At 35.8% G+C, this 16,121-nt stretch overlaps 1 protein-coding gene across 3 annotated transcripts in view; it reads left to right on the top strand.

Annotated features, from left to right (window-relative positions):
• Positions 1-9,753, top strand: part of LOC138821380 (caspase-4-like) — a 28,318-nt gene extending 18,565 nt beyond the window's left edge. For 2 of the 3 annotated variants that reach the window (XM_070013564.1, XM_070013563.1), the window contains 4 exons: positions 5,928-6,068; positions 7,285-7,394; positions 8,190-8,293; positions 9,561-9,753. In XM_070013564.1, the coding sequence (XP_069869665.1) occupies positions 5,928-6,068; positions 7,285-7,394; positions 8,190-8,288 (350 nt within the window). In that variant the 3' untranslated portion in view covers positions 8,289-8,293; positions 9,561-9,753. The remainder of the gene's footprint in view (positions 1-5,927; positions 6,069-7,284; positions 7,395-8,189; positions 8,294-9,560) is intronic. The other variant, XM_070013565.1, reaches the window with a different exon arrangement.
• The last annotated feature ends 6,368 nt before the right edge of the window (positions 9,754-16,121 follow it).

The raw sequence follows: 16,121 nt of genomic DNA, 5'->3' as shown, positions 1-16,121 counted from the left end.
CAAACACTACTGGCAAACATGGTAAATAAAAATATTGAAAACCTGCAAAGGACTCTGTATGAGCATGATAGGGAGAGAGAGGAGGCAAAACAAAGCTTAATACAGGAATATCATGAGCGTGAGGAAGCTACTCAAAGATTGATACAGGAATTGCATAAGCAGCTTGAGAACACTCAAAGAGAAATAAAGGAATGGCGTGAGCAAGCTGAGATCACTCAAAGAGAAAGTCAAGAATGGCTTGAACAGGCTGAGAACACTCAAAGAGAACTACAGGAACTGCGAGAAAGTGAATAAGCTAACCAGAGAGTAATACAGGAATTCAGAGAGTGAGATGAGAATACAGACAGATCACTAAAGGCATTCATGGAATCCATAAATGGAGAGCTGAAAGAAGTCAGGGAGACCACAAAAGGAATGCTGAATGGAACCCAACAGAAGGAATGGGAGTCCAAGGAAACCATAACCAATCAACTAAGTGATTGGAGAATAAACACTGAACATCACATTAAGGAAGTAAAGAAGTTCATACAAGATCTAAAAGAAAGCTTCAACAAAGAATTTGAAGCCATCAAAGCCGACCAATTCGAAGGAAAAGAACTAAAAAACAAAGTAGAAAGTCTTGATAGTAGGTTAGACCATGCAGAAGATCGAATTTCGGGGATTGAAGACAGCCTAGATATTATAGAGAAAGAACATACAACCATCCAAGACAAACCCAAGAAATATGATAGATCTATTCAACACTTGGAAGATACCATCAGAAGTCCTAATGTGAGGATAAAGGGCGTAGAGGAGCACCTAGAGACAGAAGTTAATGGTCTAGGAAATTTGTTTAACAGGATCCTAGCAGAGAACTCCCCAAACATGCAAAAAGATAGGCCTATTCAGATACAAGAAGCTTTTAGAACTCCGAATAGACCAGACCAGAATAGGACATCCCACCATCACATTATAATCCATACAGGATCAATTCAGACCAAGGAAAAGATCATTAAAGCTGTCAAGGAGAAAAGATCAATCAATTATAAAGGGAAGCCAATTAGAATCACCTCAGATTTCTCAGCGGAGACAATCAAAGCAAGAAGAGCTTGGAATAATGTATGCCATGCTCTAAAGACAAACAACTATCAACCAAGAATTCTATACCCAGCTAAACTCTCCTTCATAACCGAAAGTCAAACAAAAACCTTCCATAGCAAAGAAATATTGAAACAATATATCTCCACCAAACCAGCAATACAAAAGATTCTTAAAGATGTCCTACACATAGAAAACCAACAAGACCACAATAAAGGACAAGAAACCGTACCCAAACTGAGAATCCAAGAATCATAGGAAGAACCAAGTAGCTGCAGCCCCCAAGAAGGTGGAATAAGTGGCAGGAACTCCTAAATACTTCCCAGTCCTATCTCTCAACATAAACAGATTTAACTCTCCAATTAAGCGACATAGACTGTCTAGTTGGATTAAAAAGCAAGATCCTTCTATCTGCTGCCTTCAGGAGTCACATCTTGCCCATAAAAACAAACAAATTTTCAACGTGAAAGGCTGGAACAAAATCTACCAAGCAAATGGCCCACATAAACAGGCGGGAGTTGCAATCCTAATATCAGATAAAATAGACTTCAAATTAAAATTAGTGAGAAGAGATAAAGAAGGTTGCTATATACTAATTAAGTGATCTGCCCTTCAGGAGAATATTGCAATTCTAAATATCTATTTGGCAAGCAATGGAGCACCCAAATATTCAAGAAACATTACTTTCCCTCAAAACCCACATAGATGCAAAGACATTAATTGTTGGGGACTTTAACACACCACTTTCCCACTAGATAGATCAACTCAGCAAAAACTCAACAGAGAAACCGCAGATCTAAACAACTGCATAGACCAACAAGATTTAACAGACATCTACCAAATATTTCACCCAGCACCATCAAAATACATGTTTTTCTCAGCAGCATATGGAACATTTTCCAAAGTAGATTACATTTTAGGCCACAAAGTAAACTTGTCCAAATTCAGAAACATTGAAGTTATACCTTGCATTCTCTCAGACCACAAGGGAATAAAATTAGAACTCAACACCAAAAGCCACCAAAGAAAATCCTGTAACACATGGAGGCTGAACAACACACTGTTGATCACCAGTGGATCATGGAAGATAAAAAAAAGGAAATTCAAATGTTCATGATATTCAACAAAAATGAACACACAAATTACCAGCTCCTCTGGGACACAACAAAGGCAGTATCAGAGGCAAGTTTATACCTCTGAGTTCCTACATCAACAAATCGGAGAGATCTGAAACCAACAATTTAATGACACATCTGAGCCTCCTTGAAAAAGAGCAGGAAGATAAACCCCAATCCAGCAAATGGAAAGAAATAATTAAAATTAAATCAGAATTAAATAAATTAAAATCCCAAAAAACCATAGAAAGAATCAACAAAACAAAGAGTTGGTTCTTCGAAAAAATTAACAAAATTGACAGACCCTTAGCAAATCTTATCAGAAAAAGAAGAGAACACACCCAAATAAATAAACTCAGAGATGGGAATGGAAACATCACCACAGAAATGACCAAGATTCAGAACATTAGAAGGGAATACTTCTCAAAACTTTATGCTAATAAGTTTGAGAACTTGACAGAAATGGACCTTTTCCTAGCAAATACTGACATGCCAAAACTAAACCAAGATGAGTTAAGCTATCTTAAGAGGCCCATATCTAGCATTGAAATAGAAACAGCCATAAGAGACCTCCCATCTAAGAAAAGCCCAGGACCAGATGGCTTTACAGCGGAATTCTACAAGGCCTTCAATGCAGAGATCACACGAATACTCCTCCAACTCTTCAATGAAATTGAAAGAGAAAATTCACTACCGAACTCATTCTATGAAGCCATCATAACCCTCATCCCAAAACCAGGCAGGGACTCATCAAAGAAAGAGAACTATGGACCCATTTCTTTCATGAACATTGATGCAAAATTTCTCAACAAAATTTTGGCCAATCGACTTCAATTCATCCAAAAAATCATACACCATGATCAAACAGGATTCATTTCATGGATGCAAAGTTGGTCCAATATACAAAAATCAGTTAACATAATTCATCACATCAAAAGGAGCAAGGATAAGAACCACATGGTTATCTCAATAGATGCAGAAAAAGCATTTGACAAGATCCAACTCCCCTTTATGATAAAGGTTTTGGAAAAATTAGGAATCCATGGAACATTCCTCAATACAATAAAGTCTGTATATGACAAATCTACAGCCAGCATTAGACTTAAAGGTGAAAAACTAAAGCCATTTCCTCTTAACTCAGGAACGAGACAAGGATGTCCACTCTCTCCACTTCTCTTCAATCTAGTATTAGATTGCTTAGCTACAGCAATAAGACAAGATGCAAACATAAAGGGGATCCAAATAGGGAAATAAGAAGTAAAACTCTCCCTCTTTGCAGATGACATGATCTTATATTTAAAGAATCCCATAGACTCCACTCCCAAATTACTCAAGCTGATTCAAAACTTTGGCAAAGTAGCAGGGTATAAAATTAACCCCCAAAAATCAATGGCTTTTCTGTATGCCAACAATGAGAAAAGTGTGGCTGAAATTAGGAAACCAACTCCATTCGTAATAGGCCCACAAAAAATAAAATACCTAGGAATTAACTTAACCAAAGAAGTGAAGGACCTCTATGATGAAAACTTTAAAAACTTGAAAAAGGAAATCAAAACAGAACTTAGAAAGTGGTAAAAACTCCCATGCTCCTGGATTGGAAGCATCAACATCGTGAAAATGGCAATACTTCCCAAGGCTATCTACAAATTCAATGCAATACCTATCAAAATTCCAACCTCATTCTTTAAGAAAATAGAAGAGACAATCCAAAAATTCATATGGAACAATAAAAGACCCCGAATAGCAAAAACAATCCTCAACAGAAAGAACACTGCTGGAGGAATATCAATACCAAATTTCAAACTCTACTATAAAGCCATAGTAATCAAAACAGCTTGGTACTGGTACAAGAACAGACCTCAGGAACAATGGAATGGAACTGAAAACCCAGAAATGAACCTACAGACATATAGCCATCTAATTTTCAATAAGGGAGCAAAAAAAAAATAGAAAGGAAGAAAGACAGCCTCTTCAGTAAATGGTGCTGGCAAAATTGGTTAACTACTTGTAGAAAACTAAAGCTAGATCCTTATATATCACCCTGCACCAGAATCAACTCCAAATGGATCAAAGACCTCGGAGTCAAAGCAGACACTCTGAAAACATTACAGGATGGAATAGGAGAAACCCTAGATCTCCTTGGCACAGGCCAAAATTTTCTTAATAGAGACCCACAACAAATCAAAGAAAGGTTGGACAAGTAGGATTGCATGAAATTGCAGAGCTTCTGCATGGCAAAGGACGTAGCTGGCAAGATCAATAGAAAGCCCACGGACTGGGAGAAGATCTTCACTAGCCTTAGAACAGACAAGGGTCTCATATCTAAAATATACCTGGAACTTAAAAAATTAAATCCCCCAACAACAAATCTTCAAAGAAACAACTGCCCAATAAATAAATGAGATAAAGACTTAAAGAGAAACTTCTCTGAAGAGGAAAGAAGGATGGCCAATAGACACATGAAGAAATGCTCAACCTCTCAGTCATAAAAGAAATGCAAATCAAAACAACATTGAAATACCACCTCACCCCAGTTAGAATGACTATAATCAAGAACTCTAATAAGAACAGATGCTGGAGGGGATGTGGACAGAAGGGAACCTTACTGCATTGTTGGTGGTAGTGTAAACTTATTCAACCACTTTGGAAAGTAATCCAGCAATCCCACTTTTGGGCATTTACCCAAATGTTCACAAACAAGCCCACACTAAAGCTACCAGCACAACTATGTTTATTTCAGCCTTATTTACCATAGCTAAGTTATGGAACCAACCCAGATGCCCTCAATAGATAAATGGATCAAGAACATGTGGTATATATACCCAATGGAATTTTATGCCTCCATCAGGAAGAATGACATTGCCCCTTTTGTTAGGAAATGGAAAGACTTGGAAAAAATTATATTAAGTGAAGTAAGCCAGGCCCAAAGAAACATAGGTCTCATGGTTTCCCTTATATGTCTGAGTCAAGCAGAATAGGTCAGATAAGTTGATGTTAAGGAAATGAACCCTAAGATATGTATTCAAATTTTTTTCTTTCATGAGATTATTTCTAACACATTTATAAGATTATTTTTTTGTTGCTTTGTATGTTCCTCTCCCACAGTATAAACCCTGCTTTCACTGTATTTGATGTTGTTAGAATTTGTGGAGGGGAAGGGAAATAAACAAAGTGTTTAAATAAGGATACAGGTGGACCCATTGCAACAATGAGACGTTTAAGTCGTTATGTCGAAAATGAACTTCACAACTTTGGTGGGGGCGGGGGAGGAGGGTTGGGTGGATGGGTAGGGGGGAGGATGGGATGGGAAGGGGAAACAAAGGAGGAGGCTACAATGCTTGATAAGAAATGTACTCATTATCTTGCCCATGTAATTATAACCCCTCTGTACAGTATTTTCCCAATTAAAAAAAAGAAATTAGTATGGAAGTTCCTCATAACACTAAAGCAGACCTACCTTAAAGACTCACTATATATGGAAAATGTATATCATGGAATAATTATTTTCTTATTCTAAGTAAATAGGTGGTTCTTCTGTGATTTGTGATAGTGTCATTATTTGTATATGATTCAATCTATTTCTTGGTTCACTACTCAATAACATTAGAAAAGAAAGGAAAAGTGTGTGTGTGTGTGTGTGTGTAACTAGTTAAAATTAACATTAACAATGAGTTAGGTGGGCAACTGCGGTATCCATATGGAAGGAGAGTCAGTGTAGAAAATTGTTGTCTCTAGTAAACAGTGGAGGAGTGTGGCTCAGAGATTCACCAGCAGCCCTGGCAGACAACTTTTCCGTGTCACAGAACCTGGAGGAAGATGCTGTTTCCCTGAGACACAGGGAGAAGGACTTCATTGCTTTTTTCTCTTCAACACCAAGTATGTGTTTTCCACTTCTACACTAAGGTTACCTTTCAATAATTCCAAGAAATAAGATGAGACCTGTTCAGCAATGGTCTGAGAGTAATTTTGATTGCTGTCAATGCATTTCAAATAAATAATGTTATGATTTGGGGACAGAGACACACCCACCTTAAAAATTGTGCTTTGAATAGAAGTGCTGCACTTTATATTCATAGTCATAGGAAATTATTAAAGCAACTAAAAGAAGGAATATCCCATTTTAAACACCACTTAAACAACTGATTCTGCTTCATATTGAATATATTTAAGGTATTTGAGTAGAGATGTAATGGAATGCAAGCCCAATTGCATTCTCTCCATACTTCCTTTCCGATTCTACCTACAGTTGTGCAATTTCATAACCCCATAAGGATGAGAACACCCTTTTAAAAGAATAAGGACAAGACATGATGAGACTTCTTAACTCCAAGGACTTAGTATTTTACATCTAGGTAATCAGATTAAGTCGTGTTACTTTTATTTTTCTCATTTTCAAATTATCCATTCTTATTGATAAATCGTTTTAAAGAAGTAAAATGAAAATAAAATTTTCTACTAATTTTATGTATCCAATCAAATGTGGTTGGAGACAATTATTAGAAAAACAATAGCAGAATTTATGCCCTGAATATATACCTCTCGTTAACAAACATTCTCTTTGTCTACATAAAATCTCTCTTCTCAGTACATTTTAAGCCTAAGATACAGTGTTATTAGCTGTTATTACTACATTCTATATGAGATCCTTGAAAGTTCTCAGTCTTATGTAACTATAAATTTGGTTCTTCTTGCCAATTTTGCTTATTATATTGTGAAACACAGAACAGTTTAATCTGAGAATGATCTTGGAGCCAGGTGGTCATGTTTCGTCATGTACTTATTATGTCAACTTGAAGAGTTTCTTTCCTTCCTTCAGTGCTAGAGAAGTGAGTGGAAGAAACATTGTAGATGGCTCCAAGAATCACAGTGCCATCATCATGCTAGCACCTGCAACTCTAATTAGCTTACTCTTTAGTGCAATATCTTCCAATTTGTTGTTGCATATGTAGAAAATGAGACAATGTAAAGTTCTATACTTCCTCTAAATATATAAAGAATTTTCTGTACCGTTTATTTTTCAAAAATAAATAAGATATAATAATACAATTAGTGAAAGATAACTGACCAAGGCATAAAACTTTTTTCTTCACAGATAACTTGTCCTATAGAGATCCCACATACGGCTCCCCCTTCATCACTGAGCTCATCCGATGCTTCCAGAAATATTCCTGCTCCCGTCACATAGTGCAAATATTTCAAAAGGTAATTTCTTTAATTTTCTAGTTATACATTTTGTTCTTAAGAAAGTATTTATCATTATTCACCTTTCATATGAAATTAACAAACTTTGTCAAAAAGAAAAAGTGAAATAGTACCTGATTATTTTCATTCAGGAGTTTAAAATCTAGTAAAAACAAAACAAAACAAAAACAGGTCAAAATGCCACCATGGAAGCTCAAAGCAGAACAAGAAAGGCTTAAATGTGATAATTCCTCCAAATATAATTCTTATTCCCTCTTGTTACTGGGGGTTGAAAACAGGGCTTAATGTTTGCTAAACACATACTCTTACTAGCCCTTTTTGTCTTGATTATTTTCGAGGAACTATCTCACCTTATGCCTGTGCTGGCCTAGTCTATAATCCTATTTGAGCTTCCCATATACCAAGGTTAACAGACATGTTCCACCACACTTAACTTTGGTTGATATGGAGTCTTGAGAACTTTTTTCCCTAGGCTGTATTCAATCTCTACCTTTCAAGTGTACGGGTTTGAATCATGCCCAGCTCCAATGGATGATCGATTATCATGTCTGTAATTACAAAACAGAACAAGGAGAAAATGGAAACTGATGGTCTAGATGAGGAATAAATGATTGTTCTTGAAGTATACAGAGTTACACAGGGCATGAAAGCTAAGACATTGAGTAGAAGTCTGAGGGAATAGGAATCCATCAACTACAGGAGTATTCTTTACTCCCAGAATTATCTAGCATATAGTGCAAAAGGTTTCTATAAGTTTATACAGCTTATCTTATCTAAAGCAGTGTTTGGTTCTAGGTCCAACAATCATTTGAAAACCCAACTACTAAAGCCCAGTTGCCCTCTATTGAACAAATTACACTAACAAGAGATTTCTACCTATTTCCTGGGAACTGAAAACAGTAAGTACCAAGAGTAGTTACTGGAAGCTAAGTTAAATAGGAGTATAATAATATTGGTAATAATACAAAATGATCAAAGGAATTGATTATTTATATAATCAAATTAATGATCTTTGGTGATACAGTTTGGTGATTGGTAATGTTCATATATCTACCATTTCTTATTCTGTATTTCTGATTCTCCAGCTCTGTGCATCTGGATTCTTTGGCTTATTGTTCTCACACTGTTCTTAAGAGTGTAGCTGACAGACCATTCAGAATTTAATTTCAGACCTCCCATTACTCCTTCGAAACTCATGGAAGCTCCTTGTTAAACCTTAAATATTTTTGATTAAAGTATTGTAGAATGGGTAGTTTAAGTTCAGACACAATGATTATTCACTCATAAGAGCTTTATCTCTGACTATTTTGTGGTATTAAGTTCATTTTCAAAAACATGGTTTAAGTTATATTTTATTCCAAAGTTTATTTCAACTCTGTAACTATATACCAAAGTTATCTCTCATCCTTGCTTTTTGAGTCTCCAATTGTAAAGTGCCAGCCAAACCAGTGTCAGTGCCTAATTTATCCAAAAAAATCAACTGGAACACTCTTTTTTTTTTTTTTTTACTTCACCTGGCATCTATCAACAATTACTATATACTAGGTTCTAGTCTAGATGCTGAGAACATATCAGTGAACCAAGTTTATATTCTAATGTGTAGAGACAGATCTGAATATAGATATGGAAACTATCATTGGTCATAGAGTGATGAGTTAATACAAAAATAAAGGAGGAAAGAGAGAACATGAAATGATATGTATTGGACTGCTGTAGAAACATTATTTAGGAAAGACTTCTTTGAAATGATGAAATCAGAATTATGAACTGACAGGTGGGAGTAAACTTGGTGCTTCTTGTGCAGGAAAGTGTCACACCTGAGGCTACAGTAGAGGCAAATATTTTGTTGCATAAATGTGTTAAATATGCTTAAGAACTGGTCAGGGACCATGTGACTAGAGGAGAATGTGGGGAAAAATGGCAGAAAGAGAATCAGAGAATTGGTGATCCAATTGTAAATGCTTTATAACTGATATCCACAGAGAAAAGAAAACCTTTTAAGTGTTCTTGGAAAGAGAAATGATATGTCAGGATTTACAAAGATCACTTGTAGTAGTACCATTTCCTCCAAGATCTAAGAACAAGAGAGAAAACTGATACAGATGAGCGATAGACGGGCCTTCCTGGGAAATGAGCTTCACTTGCTACTTTTTCTTTCTTCTGCAGAACCATAGCATCACAGCCTTCCATGAAGAACAGCCTTTACTGATACAGCACATGTATGAACATTCAGAGACCTCAGAATTATCACTGGAATTCAAGGTTCTCGCTAATAAAGCTTCTACCAATTGGCTTGCACCCTAGTCTAGTATTTATCCTTTTCTGTTTGTAAATAAAATAAAAACAAATAAACCGAGTATTTAGGGATTATGTAATAGTGAATATAACTGAAGATTGCATGGTGAATGAATGAAGTTAAATGAAATAAGATAAACTCAATAGATTTCCTATTTTCTAGCTCATATAACAGAGAGGTAATAGAGTGACAGTTGCCAAGGGCTGAACAAGGAAGAACTCTCTTTTTACCCATTGCTATCACAGAATACCTGGGATGGGGAACTTAATTATTTATTAAAATGATGATGATGATGATGATGATGAGGAGGAGGAGGAGGAGGAGGAGGAGGAGAAGGATGCTTTTGCCATTATTTGAACACAGGGGACTCATGCTTTACTCAGTTTATTTGCTCAAAGCTGATGCTCTACTACTTGAGCCATGTGTCTAGTTCATCTTTTTTGCTAGTCAGTTGGAGATTAGGAACATATACCTGGCTGGCTTTGAACTGCTATCCTCCATATCTCAGCTTCCTGGTAGCTAGAATTATAGGAATGAGCCACTGGTGCTTGGCTAAAATGAGGCATGTTATTTAATATAGGGGAAATTTGGTGGAAGGATTAAAAACAATCTGGATAAGCCCTCTTGGCTTCATTGCAACAGAAAACAAACTGAAAATGAACCATCTACATACAGAAGTGTGATGGTCATGCTTTATAATAGCAGGTTCTTGCAAGAACCCATTCTATAAGACCATGAATAATCATTTTTCTCAGAGCAGTGTGCCCATAATCTAATTTATTTATTCCTGGCTCAGCACATATAGCTTTTAATATCGGAACACTGAAACATTATGATCCAACCTTCCAGTACAAACCTATGCAGGGCACATTAAAAAAATATTCAAACTATAGCAAGGAGATATAGTTCAATTGGGTATGGGGTTTCAATTGTACAAAATGAAATGAACATAGATGCAAATATCCTCAAATAAATAAAAAAATTAAAAACTTGCCAATTGAATTCAACAGCAAGCTAAAATGATAATACACTATAATCAAGTTGGTTTCATTCCAGAGATGCAAGTACAGTTCAATATACATAAGTCAATTACATGTTAATACAGCACACAACAGAGGAAAAACTGAAATCATTTTCTCTAAAGTAAAGGTTGAGACAAGGGTGTACATTCTTCACCCTCTTAATATAGGGATAGAACTTCTAACCAGATACACAAGAGAAGGAAATAAAAGGTATTTAAATAGGAAAGGAAGAAACCTTATTTCTACAGATACATGATTCTATACAGAAAAGATTATAAAGATTTCACCCAAAATCTACTGGAACTGATAAACAATTTTAAATGTAGCAAGATATATAAATCAACCTACAAAAATCAAGGCTTTCTACATACCTACAATGAATAATAGCATGAGAGCAAAATAAGAAATGCACTTTCAATTACTATAGCCTTAAAACAATATCTTGGTTTAAATTAAGCAAGTAAGTGAAGACCTTCATTATGAAAATTTAAAAACCTTTAAGAAAGTAAAGAAGATTCCAGAAAATAGAAGGATCTCCTATGTTCATGGATTAGCAGAGGTAATACTATAAAAATAACTTTTATCAAGAGCAATCTACAGTATATGGAGAGACTAAAAACAATGTTCATCAAAAATTTCATGTGATTCTTCTTAGAAATAGGAAATAAGATAAAGCCAATATCCATTAAGAATCATGAAAGACCCTGAATAACTGAAATAATTCAAAAATAGCAATGTCAGAGGCATCAAAATATCAGACTTCAAATTATACCACAGATATAGATAACATGGTACTGGGAAACAAACAGGCATAAATACAGTGAATAGAATAAAAGATTCAGAAACAAAATCATACAACTACAACCATCTGGTGTTTGACAAAACTGTGTTATCAAAAACATACATTGGAGAAATAGTATCTTCAACAAATGTGGCTAGAAAAACTTTTATCTATATGATGAAAATGGAAGTTAGATGCCTATATTGTACAAAAATGAACTCCATATGAGCAAATAATCTTAATGTAAGACCTTATACCTGAAATGGCTACAGGAAAACTCTGGAAGACATAGGCACGGGTAATTTTTTTTACATATGAATCCAAGTATTCAGCTAATAATAATAAAAATAAAAACCAGTATTGCATCAAATTAAATAGTTATTATAAATCAAAAGAAAAAATTATAATGTGGCTACAAGAACTAGATTTCCTAAGCTTACATTCACAATCCCAGCCCCTCATTCCATGTCTGCTAGTGGATACACTGCGAAAGCTATAAACTTAAATGCAATACCAACCTATTCCTTTGTAGTGATTCTGCTAGGCATCTTAATTTTTCATTACAATGAGTAGCACCTGATCTCAGTTCATTGTCAAGCCAGAAATATAGGCTACCCATCTTCTCTTTCCTTCTTTTAATACACACCAAATCAATTTCTATAATCTAGATCTTATCAAACTACACATTATTTACATTGAAAAATACTAGCATTATTGAGACTCTGAGGAGTACAATCTGTAATATGATTTTCAAAATCAAAATAGTTATGTATCAATTACCTGACACAGTTACCACTGCATTATAAACATTTAATGGTCTCTTAGCGAAATGCTGTCTAATTAACTATCATAACCATGCTGCACACTTTGGGAATTATTCACTGTACACTGGCTCTTTGTACCCTGTGACCCATATTACCCTATTCTTCCAACCCAGCCACCCCCAGACCATCATTCTACTCTCTGCTTTCATGATCTTAAATCTCTTATGTCCCATGTGTGAATCTGATTATGCAGCATGTATCTTCTTACACATGGTTAATTTACTAACTTATTTAGAAAGACATTGTTGCTCAGGCTAGTCATTAATACCTGAGTTGAAGTTTCCTTCCTCCTCAGTCACTGGAGTAGCAGAAGCTGCAGCAAGCCATCACAGTGCTCAGCTTCAATTCTCTTCTTTCTAAAAGACAGTAAACTACAGTACCACCAGAGAAAAAGGCTGGATAATATTCCATGGAGCACACTTACCACATTTTTCTTATCATTCCATCTCTTAGTGAATACATAAATTAAGTTCCTATGTCAAGTATTGTGAATAATGCTATAATGAATGTGAACACAGAAATTTCCTCCAGACTCAGATTCAGATTTGATTTACTGTAGATTTATACTCAAACTTAAGAATTCTTGACTCATTCAGTTGTTTAATTTAGTGTGTGTGTGTGTGTGTGTGTGTGTGTGTGTGTGTGTGTATTCACATAGTGGTACTGAGGCTTGATCTCAGTGCCTCACACTCTTGGCTCGTTTGCTCAAAGCTGGTGCTCCACCACTTGAGCCACACCTCTACCCCAGCATTTTGATAGTTAATAGGAAATGGAGTCTCAGAACCTTTTCTACCTGGGCTGGCTTCAAACTGAGCTCCTCCTAGTTTCCAACTCCTGAGTAGTTAAAATTACAGAAGCATGAGCCACAAGCATCTGGCTTAATTTTGTGATGAACCTCCAAACTATCTCTCATAGTAACAGTACTAATTTATATGCCCCAACTGATTGTAATACTGGACTTTTCTATATATCCTTCCCAGTGCCTGGAAGATTACTTTCTCTTACAAAGGAAAATTCACCTGCTGGAGTCCAGGGCTCTGTGAACTTTTCTTAGCTTAACTACTCCAATATCTCTCTACTTTAAATGCTCCAATCATTTTTTCACCATCCCTAGGATAAAACCCTGTCCTCTACATGTTATTGTAAGGTATGTTGTAGTCAAGCTTTGACTTATCTGATTTCTTGTCCTTCTACCACTTTTTATGATGCACACGGTCAATTTCCTTTACCACTTCATCTTTCTTTGTTTTCTCCTCCATGAACTTATCCACTACCTGAAATGACCACTTCTGCCAATTCCATCTACCCTAAGAAGTTAATGTTGATCAATAACACCCTATGAAACAGTGACATGCTCTCTTTGGTAAAATCTACTCTGTGGTAAATAATTTGTATTTCTGTTGTTACAGCCAGCCTCAAAGCAGCAAAAAATATTGTCATTCTACAAAAACATATACACTAATCCACACTATTTATTAAGGAATAAATATATTAATTATTTTTTCAGGAGCTACTTAATAAAGGTTTGCTCTATATACTGAAAATCATTCCATCTTAAACATAACTACTGGATCATTTTCGAGCTTCTTGGCTTGATCTTTTCTTTGGGCATTTAATATTCTTCCTGCTTTTTTTCTTATCAGAACAATTTGTCTCTATCAGCTAATTTGGAACCAGATGCCAGGACTTTCTGAGCATGTGTATTGAAGTGTTTACAAGAAGATGCTTATCAAGTGTTTGCAAGGTTGATATATCTACTCCTGCTGCTACTTTCAAATGTCCAATCCATCAGGAGCAGAGAATATTGTTAAGCTCTTAATAGAGCACTATCCCCAGAGAACACCAGTGCACTTACTGGAATGTTGATTACATCAAATGCCTTTTGTTTTGAAAGGGACAAAGAATCACCAAGTCTGCAAACAACCAATATAACTGCTTAAGTTAGCTCTGAGTACCTACAGTATTTTAGGATTTAGTGGACTGCATTTCACCTTTGTCTTACCTCAATCCTGTTTTCCTGCTCCTTCCTTTTCTTGTTGACCAAGAATGTTCTTCCATAATTTTCAGGAAATTCTATTTCTGTACTAAAATGGGTTTTCTAAGTAAAAAAAGAAAGGCTATGGTAGGTTATAAAGATAAATATACTAAGGTGTGATATTATTTTTTTAAATTGAGATTAGGTGATTACATAAAGTTCACATATTTCACAGTATTGTAGAATAGTAATAAACTTACACATTTTTACCTTCACAAGGCAAACTGTCATTATCATGTGAATTCTATGAGTTTTGACAATACAGTTATTTCTTCCACATCAGGTGATATTTATTTATATTGTGAAAATACTGTACAGAGGGGTTACAGTTACATGGGCAACGTAATGAGTACATTTCTTATCAAGCATTGTTGACTCTTCTTTGTCCCCACGCCCCCCCCCGCCAAAATTGTAAAGTTCATTTTTTGACATAACATCTTGTACATCTCATTGTTGCAATGGATCCACCTGTATACTATTTAAACAATTTGTTATTTCCCTTCCCCTCCACAAATTATACCAACATCAAATACAGTGAAACCAGGGGTTATACCGTGGGGGAGGGACATACAAAGCAACAAAGAAATCATCTTATAAATATGTTAGAAACAATCGCAAGAAAGAAAAAAATCAAGCCATAAAAGAAATGCAAATCAAAACAACATTGAGATACCACCTCACTCCAGTTAGAATGGCTAAAATCAAGAACTCTAATATCAACAGATGCTGGAGGGGATGTGGACAGAAGGGAACCTTACTTCATTGCTGGTGGGAGTGTAAACTCGTTCAACCACTTTGGAAAGTAGTATGGAGGTTCCTCAAAAGACTCCACATAGAGCTCCCCTATCACCCAGCAATCCCACTTTAGGTCATTTACCCAAATGTTTACAAACAAGACCACACTAAAGCTACCAGCATGACTATGTTTGTTGCAGCATTATTTACTATAGGTAAGATATGGAACCAACCCAGATGCCCCTCAGTAGATGAATGGATCAAGAAAATGTGGTATACATACACAATAGAATTCTATGCCTCTGTCAGAAAGAATGACATTGCCCCATTTGTTAGGAAATGGAAAGTCTTGGAAAAAATTATATTAAGTGAAGTAAGCCAGGCCCAAAGAAACATAGGTCCCATGGTTTCCCTTATTTGCAATATCTAGTATAGGTATGAGTCAAGCAGAAAAGGTCAGATAATGTGATGTTAGGGAAATGAATCCTAAGATATGTAATCAAATGTTTTTTTTTCTTTCATGCAATTGTTTCTAACACATTTATAAGATTATTTCTTTGTTGCTTTGTATGTCCCTCCCCCACAGTATAACCCCTGCTTTCACTGTATTTGATGTCAATATAATTTGTGGAGGGGAAGGGGGAAAACAAATCGTTTAAACAGGGATACAGGTGGACCCATTGCAAAAATGAGATGTACAAGTCGTTATGTCAAAAACGAACTTTACAACTTTCGTGTGGGGGGGAGGGGGGGCAGGGAGGATACGGTGGGGGGCGGGGGAAGGATGGGAAGGGACGGGAAGGGGAAGCAAAGGAGGAGGCTACAATGCTTGATAAGAAATGTACTCATTATCTTGCCCATCTAATTGTAACTTCTCTGTACAGTATTTTCACAATAAAAAAAGAAAGAAAGAAAGAAAAACATTTAAATCCTTATCTTGGGGTTCATTTCATCTACCATCAACTTATCTGACCGTTTCTGCTTGTCTCAGACATATACTAGTTATTGCAAATAAGAGAAACCATAGGACGGAT

Source organism: Dipodomys merriami, unplaced genomic scaffold (assembly GCF_024711535.1).
Source record: "Dipodomys merriami isolate MVZ:Mamm:240054 unplaced genomic scaffold, mDipMer1.0.p SCAF_91, whole genome shotgun sequence".
NCBI classification, from domain to species: domain Eukaryota; kingdom Metazoa; phylum Chordata; class Mammalia; order Rodentia; family Heteromyidae; genus Dipodomys; species Dipodomys merriami.
This window is presented reverse-complemented; position numbering and strand designations above follow the sequence as displayed.